General features: G+C 41.5%; 1 protein-coding gene across 1 annotated transcript in view; it reads left to right on the top strand.

Annotated features, from left to right (window-relative positions):
* The window catches only part of LOC121275700 (sodium channel protein type 3 subunit alpha-like), a 204554-nt gene extending 183654 nt beyond the window's left edge, over window positions 1-20900 (top strand). Inside the window, exons 21-22 of the mRNA XM_041183284.1 lie at window positions 9644-9914; window positions 19894-20900. Of these exons, the coding sequence (XP_041039218.1) occupies window positions 9644-9914; window positions 19894-20900 (1278 nt within the window). The remainder of the gene's footprint in view (window positions 1-9643; window positions 9915-19893) is intronic.
* The last annotated feature ends 738 nt before the right edge of the window (window positions 20901-21638 follow it).

Raw genomic sequence — 21638 nt, 5'->3', positions numbered from 1 at the left:
TCGCCATCTCACTAATGTGCCCTTCTGCCTTCAGAGATCTATGGACACACACGCCAAGGTCTCTTTGTTCCTCAGAACTTCCTAGTGTCATGTCGTTCATTGAATACTTCCTTGTCAAATTACTCCTTCCAAAGTGTATCACCTCACACTTTTCAGGGTTAAATTCCATCTGCCACTTATTTGCCCATTTGACCATCCCGTCTATATCTTCCTGTAGCCAAGACACTCAACCTCATTATTAACCACCCGGCCAATCTTTGTGTTATCCGCAAACTTACTAATCCTACCCCCTACATAGGCATCTATGTCGTTTATATAAATGACAAATAATAGGGGACCGAGCACAGATCCCTGTGGTATGCCACTGGACACTGGCTTCCAGTCAGTAAAGTGTCCTTCTGTCATCACCCTCTGTCTCCTACAGCTAAGCCAATTTTGAACCCACCTTATCAAATTACCCTGTATCCCGTGTGCATTTGCCTTCTTTATAAGTCTCCCATGTGGGACCTTGTCAAAGGCTTTGCACACACCTGGTCACCTCCTCAAAAATTCAATCAAATTGTTAGGCATGACCTCCCTCTGACAAAGCCATGCTGACTATCCCTGATCAAACCTTGCCTCTCCAAGTGAAGATAGATACTCTCCTTCTGAACTTTCTCCAATAGTTTCCCTACCACTGACGTGAAATTCACTGGCCTGTAGTTCCCTGGCTTATCTCTACAACCCTTCTTAAATGGTGGAACCACATTAGCTGTTCTCCAGTCCTCTGGCACCTCCCCTGTGGCCAGAGAGGAATTAAAAATTCAGGTCAGAGCCCCTGCGATCGCCTCCCTTGCCTCCCTCAGCAGTCTGGAACACAAATCATCCGGACCTGGAGATTTGTCCATTTTTAAGCCTGCCAACACCTCCAATACCTCGTGACTCCCTGTATCAATTTGCTTAAGAAGCTCGCAGTCTCTCTCCCTGAGTTCGATACCTTCATCCTCATTCTCTTGGGTAAAGATGGACATGAAGTATTCATTCAACACTCTAGCAATGTCCTCTGGCTCCACCCATAGATTGCCCCCTTGGTCCCTTATGGGCCCTACTCTTTCCCTGATTATCCTCTTCCCATTGATATACTTATAGAATATCTTGGGATTTTCCCTACTTTTACCAGCCAGAGCTTTCGCATATCCCCTCTTTGCTGTCCTAATTGCTTTCTTAAACTCCACCCTGCACTGTCTGTACTCCACTAATGCCTTGCTGATTTGCTTCCCTTGTACCTGCTAAAAGCCTCTCTTTTCCTTCTCATCGTTTCCTGAATATCTCTGGTCATCCATGGTTCTCTGGGCTTGTTACTCCTTCCTATCACCCCAGAGGGAACATATTGAGCCTGTACCCTCCCCATTTCCTTTTTGAATACCCTCCTCTGTAGATTGCCCCACGAGTAACTGTGTCTACCTTGGCCAGATCCTGCCTTATTTTACTAAAATCCACTCTCCCCCAATCCAAGACATTTTTTTGCAACTTGTCGATTTCTTTGTCCATAACAAACTTAAACTGTACTATGTTGTGGTCGCTATCGCCAACACCACCTCAGCCACCTGTCCGGCTTCATTCCCCAGAATTAGGTCCAGCAATGCACCATCCCTTGTTGGACCCTCTACATATTGACCTAAAAAGTTCTCCTGTACACATTTCAAGAAATCCACTCCATCCAAGCCATTACGTCTATCCCAATTAACGTTGGGGAAGTTGAAATCACCTAATATAATTACCCTATTGTTATTGTTTTTACACACCTCCACAAATTACGCACATATTTGCTCCTCAATTTCCTGCTGACTATCTGGGGGTCTATATTAAACACCTAATAACCTGGTTGCCCTTTTTTTATTCCTAAGCTCTACCCACAAAGCTTCATTCGATGCCCCCTCCAAGATATAATCTCTCCTTATTGCAGTAACTGACTCCTTAACTAATAATGCAATGCATCCTCCTCTTTTACCCCCTCCCCTGTCTCGCCTGAAGATTCTATATCCCAGAATGTTGAGCTGCCAATCCTGCCCTGCCCTCAACCATATCTCAGTGGTGGCTACTATATCACAATTTCTCGTGTCAATCCTCACTCTTAACTCATCCATTTTACCTGCAATACTCCTGGCATTAAAGTAGAGGCCAACCAGCCTTGCCTTCTTCCCTTGAAACTTATTTCAGCTGTACTCCCTCTGACTTGATTGTTTAACTATATTGTTATGTGTCCTTATTCTGCTAACATTCTGTGTCCCCACCCCCTGCCGAATTAGCTTTGTTAAAGTTAAGTTTAGGATGCCAACTGGAACTTTTCAGCCAGCCTCCAATTTCTCAACCCGGCGGTAAGAGGTAGATCAACTGCCTGGAGGCAGGCACACAGTGGGCAGCTGCAGTTTCAGAGCACCTAGCAGGCCTGCTAGCTTTCCCTATAAGACTACCTTGTAGAGGAAGGTTTCCTCACCGGTGCCCCCCAGTGTCAGCTTTTTTGTGATTTTTAATTCATGTTTTTAAGAAGTGACTGATAGGACAGCACTCCAGCCTTCTCAATTATCCCACCACCTTCAAACATTTGTGTACATACATCAATCCAGATTTCTCTGTTCCAGCACCCCCTTTAAAATTGTACCATTTAGAACTATAATTGTCAGTAGAAATGGACCAAATCAAAGATCAAAATAATCATGTGTGTGGGGATTCCCTGAAAAGAATGGCCCTTCTCACCAAAGAACAGGTCACAGGGCTGACAATAATTACAGTGTATTCTTTAGGGCCTAGTTTTGTCTCCATGGTGACCATTGCTGCTTCAGAGGAGGAGGAGCTCATGAGCCCAATTGCTCATCCCATGACCTCACTGGAGGTTGCAATTCACTGTTTGGAAACCCCCGCTGTAGATAGTACATGCTGCAACCATCAAGAAGACTTATTATGACACAGCCGATAGTAAATGCTAAAACTTGAAACAACTGTCATAACCAATTTTTGCGATTTGTATGTTTCGCGATGCAGGCTTCGAATTCAGTTATAATGAGACCACTGAGCCTCAAGAGGTTTTTATAAAACTAAATTAAACATTTATTAATTAAAAGATTGTAAACACATATATATGTCTACAAATTATTACACTAATAACTCATAAAAAATGCCCTAATTAATCTGACTCTCAGTTACACCTCCATTAAGACAACGGTAAAATACATGGGGCTAAATTTTGCTGTCAGCAAGCAGGGGGCGGGGCCTGCTTGCCAATGCATAAAATGACGCAGGATGATGTCAAGGGGCACCCCTGACATCATCCCGCCCTACTTAAATTTTCAGGAAGGCAAAATCAGCTGCGGGCCCACCAACCTGTCAATGGCCAAATTAGGCCATTGACAGGATCATTGAAATAATTAAAGGACATGCCCGTCCAACCTTAAGGTTGGCGGGCAGGCCAGGAGCCCCGGCGGGAATTAGAAAAAACATGAAACCTCATCCACTGGCGGATGAGGTTTCGTGTAGGGTTTTAAAAAGCTTAATAAAGTTTTAGTGTAATTTATGAACATGACCCATCTCATGGACATTGTCACATGAGGGGGACATGTTAAGGATTTTTTTTTTCTATTTTTAATGTTTTTAAAACTGTCAGCGATCTCCCTGAGGTAGCACTTAACCTCAGGGAGATGTGCGCTCTTTTGTGTGCATGCGTGAAAGAGCGCACTCTCACTTTTGGGGAATCCCCTCCTAGCCTGCACAGGGAGCGCATAGCATTTCCTGGCGGATGTCGCGCTGGGCAGGCCTTAATTGGCCCACTGACGTAAAATGGCAGCGGGGCCCGCTTCTCTGGCGGGGATCAGCTCCCCACCCGCCAGAGATTGGCAGCAGGCAGAAAATTCTGCCCATAGATTTAAACAGACCCCTGGCAAAGCACACTCTCTGGACAGTTGCATTCAAAATGAATTTCTTTCAATTCTGGATCCATGCAGGCAGCAGCTTGAGGTTTATAGCCAGGAGGCTTTAGATCTTAGAATCCCTCTCCTTTTACCAATGCCCTTCTCTTCCTTCATACATATTTTCCTCTTTGAATGCAAATTCTTATTGTATCACTAGGTTTTTTGAACTTCACCTCTTCTAACAATAAAACTCTTTCATAACACCAATTTTATTAGTAAGCTTTGGAAAAAATAAGCACATTGTTTGGCTTCTTTGGGCTAGGTGTAATATTTCACCCATTCTTTTGAATGGTTTATTTAAAAATGCAAATTTCCCCCTTTACTCTTAACCTCGTAATTTACCTAATTAACATTCCAAACCTACTTCTCTTGTATACATCAAAGCCTCTAGACTAGCGGCTGGCTTTAATCCAATTAAGACACAGACAAACACACAAACACACATAGACACAGACACCACTAGAACTCTATTTTAAACTAATTTCCAATAACATTACAAATATCCTTATATCTTCTTTACAAGACTACATTGGCCTGGTCAATGGAAAGCTTTTTGAGTATTATCACAGCTACATGGAGCTGCCTCAGGGAGATTAAGTAAATAATAAAAGTTTTTACATAATAAAGTGAAAAATTATTTAAACATGGCTTCTTATATGACAGTGTCACACGAGCTGGGACATGTTTGTGAAGTTTACAAAATTTATTTATTGATTTTATAATACGTTCAGGAAACCTCATCCTGCCCATGGTTGAGGTTTCCTGGAAAACTTGAAGGCCGTCTGGGCTCTTCGCCTGCCCACCAACTTTAAGTTTGGATGGGCAGTGTTGTTAATAAGGTAAATTGCTTTCTTAATGGCCTTAATAGGCTGTTGACAGTTCGGCAGGTGTGTAGCTGCCTCTGGCGTGCGCCCGCTGAACGCAATATCAAAATGATGAAGATGACATTGAGACACATGCTGGACGTCATCTCGTGTCATTTTACGCGTCAGCGTGTCATGCCAACAGCAATATTCTGCCTATAAGATTCTTATGGGGCTTGAAAGGGTAAATGCTGAGAGTTGTTTCCCCTTGTGGGAGAGTCTAGGACCAGAGGGCATAATCTCAGAGTAAGGGGGCACCCATTTTAAAACAGTGATGAGGAGGAATTTCTTCTCTCAGAGGTCATCAATCTGTGGAATTCTTTACTGCAGAGAGCTGTAGAGGCTGGGTCGTTAAGTATATTCAAGGCCGAGATAGACAGATTTTAATCAGCAAGGGAATCAAGGGTTATGGGGAAAAGGCAGGAAAGTGGAATTGAGGATTATCAGATCAGCCATTGAATGGTGGAGCAGACTCGATGGACTGAATGATCCACTTCTGCTCCTACATCTTATGGCCTTTAACAGACATTAGGGCCTTAATTGACATGTTCAAATGAACTAATGACTGTTTTAGGCATCTGCTCCCATGAACCTGGCAATGGGACTAATACCTGCTCAGATTGGGCAAAAGCTGACCCACTGCTAAATTGATATGAAAAGCAGGCACAATACATATCAATTTCTACCCTGCAGCGCTAAGAATTAGTGCATTGCCATGCCAACAGGAGTGGAATGGAAGCGTTGTGAATTAAGTCGGGACCTAGATATGCTGGGTTCCAACCTTGTTTTGGAGTTTCCAATGTTAATGAGGCAATCTCTGGAAAGTCTGTCAGTGTCTCGTGGAGGTACCCGTGAGGCACAATCCTGGCATAGTTGCTGCACTGCAGATTTTCAGCCTCAGGATTATTATGTCAATGAAATATGCAGAACTTTACATCAGTTATAAGAGGATATTATCGCAGTTGAAATATGGAAAAACACCCAATTAAAGAAACTAGAACCATAGAACCATAGAAAGATTATGGTGCAGAAAGAGGCCATTCAGCCCATCATGTCTGCACCAGCCAAAAAGAGAAAAAAAAACTAGCCACTCATTTTACTTCCACTTTCCAGCACCTGGTCCATAGCCTTGCAGGTTACAGCACTTCAGATGCAGATCCAGGTACCTTTTAAATGCGTTGAGCATTTCAGCCTCAACCACCAGCTTAGGCAATGAATTTCAGACTCCCACCACCCTTTGGGTGAAAAGGTTTATCCTCATGTTCCCTCTAACCCTTCTACCAAACACCTTAAATCTCTGCCCCCTCATGACTGACCCTACGGGAAATAAGTCTTTCCTGCCTACCCTATCTAGGGCCCTCATAATTTGTACATCTCAATTAGGTCACCCCTCAGCCTCCTCTGTTCTAAGGAAAACAACCCTAGCCTATCCAATATCTTCCCATAGCTGCAATTTTAATGCCCTGGCAATGTTCTTGTAGATCTCCCCTGCACTCTCTCCAGAGCAATTGTGTCCTTCCCGCATGCTGTTTGTATCCTAATTTATATTAGGGTGGTTGAAATTCCCAACGACTACCCTATTGCTTTTGCACTCAGAAATCTGTCTAAATATTTGCTCTTCTAACTCCCACCATTTCAAAACTATTTAAAATTATTTAATTAAAATAAATGTTCTATTTGACAATGCAGGTAATGTTTCCTAGTATATTGGGGTTGAATTGTTGTGGGGATTCTCCCAAATGTGCAGCATAACTTTGGTGAATGACTGCAGAAAACTCAGAGAGATAGCATAAATGCAGTAACCATTTCTCTGAAAATTTCTCAAGCCTCTGACAAATCCACATTGGACAATCAGGAGAACCTCCTCAGAAAGTCACAGCATTATGTTCAGAAGAATCCAAGATCAACTATTCTATGATCAGACTCCTGCTGGGTGGAGTTTCTATGCCATCCATACTGCTGCGAACTGTAGCCACTGTGACAAAGAATCGATGGAGAAAATCTATGCAATTGCAATAGTACCAAAAAAGTTATAGTTAAATGCTGAATAAAATAGAGCTGAAAATAAAATATACTGTGCTGACATCAATTTAAAATCAGTTATGTTGTAGCCAGTGGAAAACCAAAATGAAACTATTTTGATTAGGATCTCAAAGCACTTATCAGAATTCAGTATGTAGAGCTTCACTCCCAAACTATTTTATACATTTAATATTGATCTGAACCTAACTGATTCACCCAGATAAAAAATGCATGGCTCAATTAGTCTGTGATTAATTTGCTAAATTAGTAACATAGAGCTGATGCACTTATCAGTTTATACTATTTGTGTTTTGGGGTTTCATGCTAAATGTAAACAATCATAGGTGGCCCTTTTTCCGCTACGAACAGGCATGTGCCTTTACCTGCCCAATTTCTAGATAAGCAATAGCAAGATTTAGCAATTGAATTGAGAATCCTTGCCACATTCCAACGGCTATTGGAATATGTCACATGCCACCACATGATTCTTTGATAGATAAATTGAATATAAAGGCTACAGGACCATCAGGCCAATACTTGGGTTATAAGTGAACAGAATGTTATTTCATGAAGAATAACAAAATGAAGAGTATTCAGCATGAAACATTATATTGTTTGTGTTACATCAAAACAATAACAGCACTTCTCCATAACTACTTCTTCATATTTATTGAACCATGAACATTTCACTTTTTACATGCTGAAATACCTCCATAGAGTTTCTGGCTTAGATCAGCTGGTTGGAATCTAGCTGTAGATTAATTGAACTGCTAAGTACATGTAGCCCAATGTAAACCCATAACTGAAAACTCTAGGCATTGGTGCCACCTATCAAAAAGATTAAAAAGAATGAGTGGTGTTGAAGTTGATTCCTACTCACAATCTCAACTGATGTCTTTGTGCCTGACTCAGGTATCAATCAAAGAATCATTACCCCAGACTAGATGTTGATCTGAACACAATGGCCTGAAACTACCTGTGAGGAAATATCAGAAGAAAGAACATCAACCGACTTGCTTCCTTTGCTTGGCGGCCATTTAATCAATTAGATAGGATGTTTTGGAATTGAAAGAGAATAGCATGGCCATTTGAACAACTTACAAATTAAACACTGTTATTCATCAGAAGCTAATTTGCAAGTATGGGCTCGTACAACAATCCATCTAGGTTTAACTGTTGGCCAATAAACTAGAACTCTCTACTCTTTTGTGTTTAGTAGGATGTAGACAGACCCTTAATTTAATGTCTCCTCTGAAAGATAGTATCTCCAACAGTGCAGTACTGAAATGATATGTTCAAATCCCAGAGTAGTGTTTGAATCAACATCACAGAATCACAGATTTGGTACAGTACAGTACAGGAGGAGGCCATTTGGCCCATCGTGTCTGCACTGGCTCTCCGGATGAGCAGCTCACCTAGTTGCATTCTCCTGCCTTGTCGCTGTAACCCTGTACATTCTCCCTCTTCAGATAACAGTCTAATTCCTTCTTGAATGCTTCAATTGAACCTACCTCCAAAACACCCTCAGGTCCTCCATTCCAGATCCTAACCACTCACTGCGTGAAAAGGTTTTTCTCATATAGTTATTGCTTCTTTTATGAATTACTTTAAACCTGTGCCTTCTCGTTCTCAATTCTTTCATGAGTGGGAACAATGTCACCCTATCTATTCTGTCCAGACCCCTCATGATTTTGAATACTTCTATCAAACCTCCTATCAGCCTTTCCTCCAAGCTCTATAGCTTCTCCAATCTAACTTCATAACTTCATAACTGAAGTTCCTCATCCCAGGAACCATTCTTGTGAATCTTTTCTGCACACTCTCCAATGCCTTCATATCCTTCCCAAAGTGTGGGGCCCAGAACAGGAAGCAATACTCCAGCTGAGGCTAAACTAGTGTCTTATACAAGTTCAACTAATCTCCTTACTCTTGTGCTCCATGCCCCTATTAATAAAGCCTGGGATACTGTATGCTTTATTAACCGCTCTACCAACCTGTACTACCACCTTCAATTACTCATGTACATATGCACCCATGTCCTTCTGCTTCTGTGCCCCCATTAGAGTTTTACCCCTGTTTTATACTGTCTCTCCATGTCCTTTCTGCCAAAATAAATGACTTCACATTTCTCTGCATTGAACTTCATCTGCCACCTGTCCACCCATTCCATCAACTTGTCCATGTCCTTTTGAATTTCCACATTATCCTCCTCACAGTTCACAATGCTTCTGAGTTTTATATCATCTGCAAACTTTGAAATTGTGCCTGGAACACCAATATCTACATCATTAACATATATCGGGAAAAGCAAGGTACCAACACTTACCCCGGAGAGCTCCACTGCAAACCTTCTTCCAGCCCAAAAAACCAGGGTTAGCTCAATTGGCTAGATGGCTAGCACATGGTTCAAAATAACACCGACAGCATAGGCTTGGGGACCTGCCTCTTCACCATGCCCTGAAAGTGGAAGGCAATGGCAAACCACCACTGACAAAAACTGCCAAGAAAACTGCTCAGGATGAAGTATCAACAGACAATCAACCAAAGGTCTGCCTTTGGACAGAGCACACATGAATGAATAAGTGAAGTTATATTTGCCTGCACGATACAGAACAAAGGCATTATGAAGTGGAAAAAAATATGGGTTTTACTTGCCTCTCCAATTTTCATTTTGGTTGTGAGTTTTTCTATGTTCTTGATGTAGTGTCAGTCAAATCTTAATTAGATTGCAATTATTACAGCCAAAAATTGTTTGAAATATGTAGCAGAAATTGATGTGATATTTTGTAATTTTTGTTTGTTTCTCTTCCCTAGAATAAGATACTTTTCAAGTTCTACAAGCTAGTGAGCCATAAATGGTTTGAACCATTCACCATTGCTTTAATAACAATGAATGTGCTGGTGATGGCATGTGATCATTACGGACAGACAAAAATGTTCGCCTTAGTTTTAAATTGGTTCAACCTAATATTTGCAGCTTTATTTACAGTTGAAGCAATTTTAAAACTATTAGGCCAACGCCAATACTATTTCACTCAAGCCTGGAATATCTTTGATTTTCTAGTCGTCGTTCTTTCCCTTGTAGGTAAGTCCCATTTAACTCTTGTTCTTTCTGATGTGATAAAAATCAATTTTAGGGAAAGATTGTTTAAGGGAGGGAATGGAAAACAATTTTGTTGGGAAATACCCAAGTACAGTACCAGGTGAACCAGGCAAGGAGCAACTTAGAATAAATTCATGGTGATCCAAATAGGATCATCCCCTCCACACCAAATAGGCAAATAAAATTCAAGGTCATATTTTTCATGATTGACTTTTTGAATGACCAAGGCTTGTATTTTTCTTAAAGCAGTGGAAAAAAATTATTTTATCTTGTTAGTTATTTGCTAGATTTATTTTGTAGAATGTTAGGTTCACAATAATACGGAAAGAGCTTGTTTTGAAACTTTACATTGAGTACCCCTCCTACATGCATCGAGCATTGTGTAATGTGCAAGGAGATATCTTTCATTTGTTTTAGTTATAGCTGACATTATTTTATCAATGGCTGGGCTGTCTGTAAATAATATATCTTATTTTTTGCCATGTGGTCCTTACTCAGCCCACATATCAAAAAAGCACAAGTAGCTAGCCACAGATGCTTCCTTGAAAAAGCATTATATTTACTTTACGTGGTGAGAAAAAGGATTATTGATGTTGTGAATCAAAGGCAACTTCATTTGGGGGAAAATGACCTAATCAATTAAATTTATTTCCAAATCATAAATATGCATCATTATAAAGGTCATATTGTAGGATTAATTTTCTAAATGTCCTCATCTGGAGTCTTGCCCAATGGGAGTACATATGCAAAATTTAGTTGCATTGCAAGTCTGATTTTCTGCATATCAGTTAAATGGTAGCAAACTGATGTGCAATGCTGCCTGAATTTCTCCATTTATGCTTCCATAAGGCAGGGCTCTTCCTTGGAAGTTTGAAATTTAGAAATTACTCCTTGCACCTCTCATATAGAATTACAAAATGGATCTTTCCCTTAATGTTGATAATTTTGTGAATTGCAATCGCTTAACCTTTTCTATACCTTTCAGTTGAAAGTGTCCAATTACCTTATAACCAGTAGAGGATCATAGCTGGATCAAGTCTGATTGAGTCTAATCCACTAACATTATTTGCAGTAAAATGCTTCCCACTCACTAAAGACCCACATAATAGCAATCAAAATTGTAGATCGGATAAAAATTAGAATATCATTCCAAAATTAAGCCACATTGCATCCATGCCTTAACTTCATGACATCATTCCTGCTCTTATTATTTATAGCACTCACAAACAACTCTTGGAGAATAAGAAACAATTTTGTTTAATTAATGAAATTCAACATTTTAAAATGAGCATAATCTCTTCAGTCACTGTAGTCAATCTGGACGACTAAGATTGAGACTAAGAAGACTAAGACTAACTCGATCTCCAAGTTAAGGATGATAAAGATCAGACCAATCACCTTTCACTCAATACTTGATTATGTTTGGTTCTGGACCGGCAATGGGGAATAAAGGGAGTCCTGCAGTTTCCTGGAGCCAGTGTCATTCAGGATACTAATTTTATTGATTTGGGGGTGACCTTAATGCCACAGATATTCTGAAACATTATATTATTGGTACGATAACATTGCTGTCTATCTATAAAGCAGCAGATTTTGAATGGCACACAGAGAGAGGAAGTAATCAAAAAGTTGAAATCTTGAAAGTTGATAAGTCACCATGGCCAGATGGATTGTTTCCGAGGCTGCTGAAGGAAGTCAGGGGGGAGATAGCAGATGTTCTGAGGATGATTTTCCAATCTTGTCTAAATACAGGGGAGGTACCGGAGGATTGGAGAAATGCGAATGTAGTTCCATTGTTTAAAAGGGGATCAAAGGAAATGCCAAACAATTATAGGCCAGTTAGTCTTACTTCGGTGGTGAGCAAATTAGTAGAATCAATCCTGAGAGATAGGATTAACTGTCATGTGGAAAAGCATGGACTAGTCAAGGATGGTCAGCATGGATTTGTTAAGATAAGGTCTTGCCTCACAAATTTGATTGAATTCTTTGAGGAAGTGACAAGAAGGGTTGATGAAGGTAGTGCAGTGGATGTTGTGTACATGGATTTTAGCAAGGCATTTGACACGGTCCCACATGGCAGATTGGTCAGGAAAGTAAAAGCCCATAGGATTCAGGGTAATGTGGCAAACTGGATAACAAGTTGGCTTTGTAACAGGAAACAAAGGGTAATGGTTGATGGATGCCCTTGTGAATGGACAGTTGTCTCAAGTGGTGTTCCATGGGGTTCGGTGTTGGGACTGTTGCTGTTTGTGTTATATATTAATGATTTGGACGTGAACATGGGGGGCACGATTGGGAAATTTGCAGATGACACAAGGATTGGTCGAGTAGTGGATAGTGTAGAGGATAGCCATAATCTCCAAAACAATATAGATGGGTTGGTGGAGTGGGCGGTAAAGTAGCAGATGGATTTTAACATAGAGAAATATGAGTTCATACATTTAAGGAGGTCAGTTACAGGGATTACAGAATAACTGAGAATATACTAAGAGGGGTAGATGAATTGAGAGATCTTGGCGTACAAGTACACAGGTCCCTCAAGTAGACCAATTTGTAAAGAAGGCATATGGAATGCTCTCCTTCATTGGCAGAGGTATAGAATATCAAAGTAAGGAAATAATGTTGGAATTGTATACAACACTGGTGAGGCCACAACTGGAGCATTGTGTGCAGTTCTGGTCACCACATTACAGGAAGGACGTAATAGCTCTGGAGAGAGTGCAGAGGACGTTTACAAGAATGTTGCCAGGGTTAGAAAAGTGTAGCTATGAGGAGAGATTGGATAGGTTGGGTTTATTTTCCTTAGAACAAAGAAGGCTGAGAAGTGACTTGATTGAGGTGTACAAAATTGTGAGGGGAATAGATAGAGTGGACAGGATAAGAATTTTCTCCCTTGGTGGAGAATTCTAGAACCAGGGGACATAGATTCAAGATAAGTGGCAAAAGGTGTAGGGGGGACATGAGGAAGAACTTTTTTATGCAGAGGGTAGTGGGTGTCTAGAATTCACTGCCCAAGTTGGTGGTAGAGGCAGAAACTCTAAATTCTTTTAAAACGTACCTGGATCTGCACCTAAAGTGCTGTAAGCGGCAGGGCTATGGGCCCGGTGCACGAAGGTGGGATTAGAAAGGGCACCTGGGTGTCCTCGAGTTGACATGGACAAGATGGGCCGAATGGCCTCCTTCTGTGCTGTAATCTTTCTATGGTTCTATGGTTCTAAGTAATCCAAAGGGTGGAATCGTCCCAGAAATCATCAAGTCCAATATCAAGCAGGGAAAACGGTGTTTGACCCGCCAACAGCAATGGTGGCTTTTTCTGCCATATCGTGCACCACTTTGTTTAAAAAATGCAGGGGCATGGGTTTTGCATTGGATCGCTGATGTCGGCCTCTGATTCGCCCGCCCTGCTGTCACTTCAGTAAACTGGGCGCCATATTTAAAAGGCACAGCTGCACAAAGGATAGGGAGCTGCTGAGAATTGATGGCTGCCAAAGGGAGGAAATATGCTGCCCCCAAATTTGAGGATGCCTCCCTCGAACAGCTACTAGTCACAGTGGAGGCCCACCATGAAGTCCTCTACCCCCACTCTGGGTGAAGACCAGCAAGCAAGGTTAGTAATCCAGCTTGGGAAGTGGTGGCAGCGTTGGTCAGTCTGCAAAACAGGACAGCCACCCAGTGCCGAATGAGGTTGAATGATCTCTTCCTTTCCACCAGGGTAAGTCACTCTTATCATCACTCTCAACTCACACACTCACAAACTCATCAGACATCCATAGGGATCCCACTCACTGCCAGTTCAAGGGACATCACCATTCATTTTCTCACACACACTTTCATCTGCCCTGCGGATTGTGCCCTCATCCCATCCATGGCACCACTCACCACCCACTAATGCCAAGCATCCTTCTGATCTGGTCTGCAAGCATCCTGCTTACACTGGCACACAACAAAATGGAGAGGTCGCAGACCGGTAGAGGAGTGCCTGACACCAAGGTCCTGACAGACTTTGAAAATAGAGTCATCCAGCTGGCTGACGATGATCTGGCCCAGTCCTGTGCTGACGGTGAGGTCGGCAGTGCTCAACCAAGTGAGGATTCAACATCCATCAATCTACATGCTGTGAGTGAGTTGCCATGATTCACAGTCCCCTGCCATGCACTGATTATCTCTCCTTGCTTTCGTAGGCACATCTGGGAAGTAGCTGAGGGGGGTCCACAAGCCAGGTCCTTGACTCAAAACCCTGCACAAAATGAATGCTACTGTCACAGTCCAGGACCCCTCCCCTGCGCAGAGTGTAATCTTTTGAGCACAGTGACTGTCTGGCTTCAAAGCCACTGTCCAGGTTAGTGATCCATGCACCTCCATGTGGCTTGTGTTTGCTGCAAGAATCTCGTCCACAAGCGTCACTGGGTCCATGATGTTCTCTGTCTGCTATCAGCACTTTTGAGGCAGGGCTGTCCCCCATCTCTACACCATTCCTGACAGGTGAAGGTGTGGTGCTGAAGGGAATAGTTGATGAAGCCTGCCAAAGGATCAAGTTGTCTTAAAGTCCATGTGGCCGTTGTTTCTCAGCAGCATCTCGATGATATGAGCCTCTTCACAGGGCGTATTTGCGCTGCCCTCAGCCAAACAGTGTCAGACATTCCCAGATGTAATGTGAAGATCTCAGGACTGTCCTCACTGCATCTCATTATCATCCTCCTGGAACCTTGCGGCAATGAGGGCTTCACAATTATGCCTGCCTTGTCTGGCCAGTGCAATGCCCTCATCACCTACACCCTCGCCTTTCAGGATCTTCATCGCCTTTGACTTCCTCCTCATCAGAGGAGATGTGCGGCTCTTCCATCTCCTCATCATCCAGGTCCTCTCCACTTTGCATCACCAGGTTGTGTAGCATGCAGCAAGCCATGATGATTCATGACACCCTCTGGGGAGTGTACTGCAGTGCTCCACCAGATCTGTCCAGACACCAGAACCTCATTTTCAGGATGCCAATGGTGTGCTCAACCAAACTCCAGGTTGCTGCATGAGCCTCGTGGTACCTTCTCTCACCAAGTGTCTGATGCCATCACACGGGCATCATCAGCCACATCTTTTGTGCATAGCCCTTGTCCCCAAGGAGCCATCCTGTGTTGTCCCTAGAAGAAGTCAGGGATCTGAGACCTGCTGAGGATGTACGAGTTGTGGACACTTCCAGGGTATTGTGCACAGACCTGAATGACCCATTTGTTATGGTCACAGACCAACTGAACACTGAGAGAATGGAAGCCTTTGTGGTTCATATACTGGACTGCTTGTTGCCAGGGAGATTTAAGAGTCATATGGGTGCAGTCGGTGGTACCCCGCATCTGTGGAAATCCAAAAATCTAAGCAAATCCCAGTGTTCTTGCTTCCTGGCTTGCCTGACCTGTGTCAAAGTTGACAAAGTTCTATGCCTTAGCAAAAAATGGCATCCATGGCCTCCTGGATACATTTGAGGATAGAGGCTTGCGAGGTCCTGCAAAGGTCCCCAGTGGAGCCCTGGAAGGAGCCTCTGCCATAGAAATTGAGTGCAGCAGTAACTTTAACTGCACTGGCAGTGGATGTCCTCCGAGTCCCCGTGGTGCCAAATCATGCAGAAGGTGGCATATGTGTGTGACCAGTTCCCTTAATATGCGCAGGCATCAGTGACACTGGTTCTCGCTCATCTGCAGGTAGCATGTGCACCATCTGAGACCCTGGGTCTAGTGATGTGCCTATGACCAACAGCTCTGTGGGGTTCATCCTCTGCGTGCAGAGGAGGCCATGCCGCCTCTTGGTCTGCAGGGTTCTGCTCCTCCCTTTGTTATTTTATCAGTTTATTTGGACTAGATGTTTAATTTATTGCTTGTTTTTGAATTGAGCTTTGCTTCACTTCCAGATACTCTGCCTGAGTTTAGTGCATAGTGTGGCACTCCTCTCGGAATTTCACTTATCCTTGGGGAGCAGTAGGATGAAGGTGTCAAGTCAGGAACAGTAAGGTGGACATGTATTTACCCAAATAGTCACATGCATGAAACATGCCACCTTGTACACTTACCCTTACATTTATAGTTCATCAGAGAGGCAATCACAGGATCTCTTCTATGGCTGGCAAGGTGCTGCACATGCTCATAAAAATCACAGTTGCCTTGAATTTTTTACCATTTACTTTTTTCAGAGTACCATGGTTTATAGATCCAAGGTCAGTTATTATTCTACCGCAATCTGTATAGCACATGAACTTCAAGGCCATTGGGCCCCCAGTGTGAGATCATCAAAGCCAAACACCAAATTCCTGACCAAACCATTCGTTACTGAAGAGAACTCAATGAGATTTGACTCAAGAATTGGGAGCCAAAGACCCTTGTAGCGTCATATGGTGTTCTTGAGAAAGCTGTCCGCGGCATTTAAGTTCTTTGTCAAGAGAATTTCACTGTAGATGCCATTGAGGAGCCACGTGCCTCAGGTGGAGTTGAAGTTCTGTGATGCAGCCAAAGATCTCTGTGAGGGTACAGTTAGCAGGGCACTTTGCACATGCTGACAGAACCTGAGGAATTGTTGGTGCTCAGAAAGTAGCCCATCAATCCCATTTCTCAGCATCCTGCTGTTGCTCCTCATTCATGCTGGATCTTTCACCCAGCGCTGCCTGCTCTAAAAATAATCCTTTTCCTGGAGTAGATATTCCAGAGTTGTTGCTTGCAGCATGTAGTGTGGGTGCTACATTATAGTGGTTAGAGGATGGACCCTCTCTCTCTGGCCCATTTTCTACTGTTCCTCAGGCAGCCTTACAGAAACAGCATCAATTTACAATAGCTGTAATACAATCCTTTGAATACATTTCAGTAGCCAACAATGTGATACAGTGATGCTAGTTAAGTTGGCTGAATGCATAAGCGAAGGAATAATTTCTAACAAGAAGAGAAAGATGCAAGAATGGATACTGACCTACAGATTCAAGGTGACTAGTGCAAACTAATACTCAGAATTAATTATTTTTATACGACTGCCCCTCCTAGTTTGATATCATCTGTATGTTTAATCAATTCACATTGAGTTTAAAAAAGTAACTGATGTAAATTAAAATAGTGGTGATCCCAACAATGGGCTTTGCCCACCTTAGTCAGTACATATCTCCGCCCAAGTGTGACACTTCTAACCAGTAACCATTGTTATCTATTTTACCTTCCAAAGAAGAGTAGGGGAGTTCTCTTTGGTGTCCTGGTCAATATTTATTCCTCAACTAGCATCCCGAAAACAGATTATCTGGTCATTATCTTCTTCAGTGTCACTGGGTCAAAGTTCCTGGAACTCCCTTCCTAATACACTACACTACATGGACTGCAGCAGTTTAAGAAGACAGCTCACTATCACCTGCTAAAGGGCAATTAGGATGGGCGATAAATGCTGGCCTTTCCAGCTATGTCCACATCTCATGAACAAATAAATTAGCTGCAATGTTTCTTACCTTACTAGTAACTACACTTCAAAAGTATTTAATTGACATAAAAGATGTTATATAAATGCAAGTGCTTCTTTGAATTCCCAGACCTTTGATCTTAACTAGTAATGTTTCAAATGTACTTTTAATAACTACATTTTGAATGTCTAGGTGCATTGCAAATTTACCATCTCTGTTTTGGATTGTCACTTCCCAAAAGAATCAGGGCATTTCATCAGCCAGAATTTTTCCCACTTAAAGCCATGGTGCCCGCTGTTTGCTAGGTCAGTGTAGTACAGAAAATCCTCAGGTTTCCTCCTGCAAATCAATTTCATTATTGTACATGGAAATTAAGTAAGACTAATGGATATGTAACTGCCTGTGCCTAATTTACCACTCTTTTTGAATATGGATACCACATTAACCTATTTATAATGTGCCCAGTGTTCATTTATTTCTCTTCTCCGTTACAATGGCTGTTAGTGTCTCACCAGTCTTCTCACCAGGCGTGCTCAACAATCTTGGATAAATACCATTTATTGTTTTGGGCCCCCTCCACATGTGTATCACTTCCATGGCATTGATATTGAGGTCTTAAATTATAACTTTCTACTCCTTTCATGTTACAATTTTTAGTATGGATGTTTTGTGGATCATATTTCAAATACTCCCAATCAACCCAATAACAATCTGTTTTTGCTTTCAGTCAACCTCTGTAAAAGCTACAAAAATATTTCTACAGCATTTTTTTAAAATTGCCAGCAGAATGACAGATTGCAATTAAGCAGCATAGCCTCATAGGAGTGAAGTGCTCTAAATTAAAGAAAACTATCAAATAATTCTATTCAATCTTAATTTATAGAATTTATATGATTTCCCCATGTCAAAAGCACTATAAATCCTTCATCATAAACAAATTCCAAGCAATAATATATCTGTCAGCCCTTTTAAGACATACACAAAGATTGCTTTGTTTTAATAGATATGGTGAAAACTTTGATTTCAGTCCTGGTTAAATATGTAATGAAATTAACTGTGACTGTTTCACTTTCATCAGATATTATCTGGGTGGTTGGTGTAATGTCAATTATTATTAATATGTGTGATTTTTTTCAAAGATAAATCTATATTTACAATAACACAGATGGATATCGTCAGTATGGCTGTAGTTAACATTAATATTAGCACTGACCCTCACTATATCTCTACAAAGCAAAACATTTAAGGGAACAAAGTAGTTATTATAAAAGCAAAGTACTGCAGATGTTGGAGCTCTGAAATAAAAACAAAAAGTGCTGGAAAAAATCTCGGCAGGTCTGGCAGCTTCTGTGGAGAAAGAAACAGAGTTAACGTTTCCAGTACAATGTGACTTGTCTTCGAAACAGTTAACTATTCTTGAGTAGTTATTACTCTTCTGTGTAATTTGCAGTTTATTCCAGTGTGAATACTGTGAAAAAAAGACTTTATTTCACATCATATCGTTATGTTATGAATTATATTCAATATAAATAGAAGTACAAATACCTGAGAACATGTCATAATTCAATGTGTAGCCCTTATACGTCTTTATGTTTACATATTCGCAAATGAGTTTAGCGTGATACATTGTTTTGGAATGAAGTAGGTTCAATTATAACTGCAGAATCAGAACCCGCGAGCAATATTAAAGTTCATGAAATAATGGGACGAATAGTCAGTTGAAGAACGTTTAGCGGATAGTGAAGCCACACTTTACAGCAAGTACGACATGTACAACACGACTAACGATTATTTAATGAACGATACTCGTAAAAACGTTAATAGAAACAAAACTGTTGCAAACGCGCAGGAGGTCTGGCAGTACCTGTAGAGAGAGAGAGAAACCGAGTTAACTTTTCAGGGCGGTGACCTTTTATCAGAACAGAAGAAAGAATGAAAGGCCCGACCCGAAATGTTAACTCGGCTCCTCTTTCCACGAATGCTGCTGACGGACTGAACATTTCCAGCATTTTCTGTTACTTTAGATTTCCAATACGGACAGTATTTTGCTTTTGTTTTTTCAATTGCACTCCGCAAAAAAAGCCTGCAAACTGGCTTCCTTTGTTTTAGTTCTACTGCTCAGTGTTCAATATTTCAAACCGGATAAGAGCGATAAATCCCTAAGGCACACTCTGCTGCTCTTGAACTGGTTCAGATTGGGCTGATTCGCTTGGGTACTTTTAAAGTGCAGGGTCGTATCAGAACTAAGAGTTTTCGCGCGAAGCTTTGTTTTTAAATATTATAATCGCTCTACAGACAATCGCAGAATATGCAACCATTTTTCTTAATTTAACAATCCCGAGATAAGGAAGAACAACTTGCACCCGTACACTATCCATGTGTCATTCTTTGACGAGATTTTTAAAAATGTTATTTGGGGTTGGTTTGTTTTGATAGAATCAACTCCAATCTAATGCGGATTGATAATTCTAGTGTGTGTTTAAGATAATTTGGTGTTTAACCGCCCTCTCTTATGTACTGATAACTCTGCTGTCATCATTCCTTCAGGAATTTTGTTGGACTCATCCGCATCCAAAAAGCAAGGCGTTTCACCGACTATTTTACGGGTGTTTCGAATTGTAAGACTTGCGCGATTGTTGAGGTTGGTAAGATCTTTGAAAGGAATTCGAAAACTGCTGTTTACATTGGTAATATCTATCCCGGCTCTCTTCAACATTGGACTGCTCCTGGGCCTTGTAATGTTCATTTATTCTATATTGGGGATGAGCTTGTTCCGAGATCTTCCCCGAGAATCACCAATTAACGACATGGTGAATTTCGAAACTTTTGGAAACAGTATGATGCTTCTATTTCGACTGACAACAGCCGCCGCTTGGAATGAGATTCTTCACGTTATGATTAATTCTCCTGTACAGCGTCAGTTTGTATCATTCACGTATATGACATCGTACATAGTTGTCGCGTATATCGTGATAATCAATATGTACGTCGCTGTCATTTTAGAAAACTTCCACGAAGCCCAAGAGCAAGAACTCGCTGGAGTGACTGATGAAGACGTCGATATGTTTTACGAGGTCTGGAGTAATTATGATGTGAAGGCGACACAATTCATTACATATGATCAACTCTCCGATTTCCTAAATGAGCTGAAATCTCCTTTACGAATACCAAAGCCTAACGCGGTGAAACTTGCGGCTCTCAATCTACCATTGACCAATGGCAACATGCTGCATTGCCTGGACGTCCTGGAAGCTCTCAGTGCTGTTATCGTCGGAAAAGTAACCGAGTCAGAGCCACTCAAAAAACTCAGTGGGGATGTTTATAAAATGTCGATGAAAGTATTCCCTATTCGTAGCACCATGGTAACGATCACTACTACGTTAATGATTCGAAAGGAGTTCAAGGCTGCCTTGACCATCCAGAAAGCATTTCGAAAGTGGCAAGTCCGTCAATACCATAAAACAGCCAAAAAGAAACTTGAAAGTTCTTACAGCTCGCTAAGAAAATCGCTTCGCAGTCTACGTTCCAGCAGACCGAACTCGCCTTTGACATGATCTTCAGTTGACGTTTACTGTGGCAAAGCGAAGCCCTTCACAAGATATGGGTATCTTTGGTGGTTAAAAAAAGAACCTTTGAGAGGCTTAACATTGGTCACCGTTACGTTTGTTAATCCAACATTTTTACATTCCACTGGTGTCATTGTTATGCATGAATTTGACTTTATAACCTAAGTATTCCGTTTATTTGGGAAAGTTCACCTATGACATTGGAACTGGATCATCAATGACGCTGGCACTGTCAACAGAATGAAGTATCCTCCAACTGCTGTGACATGGCAAGAATGTTTTCGGGGAGAGGGCAACTGGTTACGATCAACGAATATTAATATATTATCAATAAAAAGGTCAAATGAATGTCAGCGCCATAACTGAAGTATGTATTTGTAGTGCATTAAACACAAAAATGGCACAGTCCATCACAACGCAAAATATCTTTCAAGTAGCGAGAATGCTTGACCTTTGACAATGATTTTAAATGGTAAAGCATTGATCGCAGTTCAAGTGCCTTGTGTTGTACCCCCTGCACCATTTATTCACAACCTAATTTTCCTACTTGGCATTTCACAGAATTCCAATTTGAACCTCGTTGGAGTTTCTCAAAATTTTAGTTTACATCAGATTTGTGTCACGATAGTCATTTTTGTAATGTTGAGGTGATTTCTGGTAGGTTTTTTTTGCAAATAAGAGAAAAATACTGAAAAGAGAGACATGTTGCCGAAGTTTTTCATTTTG

Source organism: Carcharodon carcharias, chromosome 1 (assembly GCF_017639515.1).
Source record: "Carcharodon carcharias isolate sCarCar2 chromosome 1, sCarCar2.pri, whole genome shotgun sequence".
Classification (NCBI taxonomy): domain Eukaryota; kingdom Metazoa; phylum Chordata; class Chondrichthyes; order Lamniformes; family Lamnidae; genus Carcharodon; species Carcharodon carcharias.
This window is presented reverse-complemented; position numbering and strand designations above follow the sequence as displayed.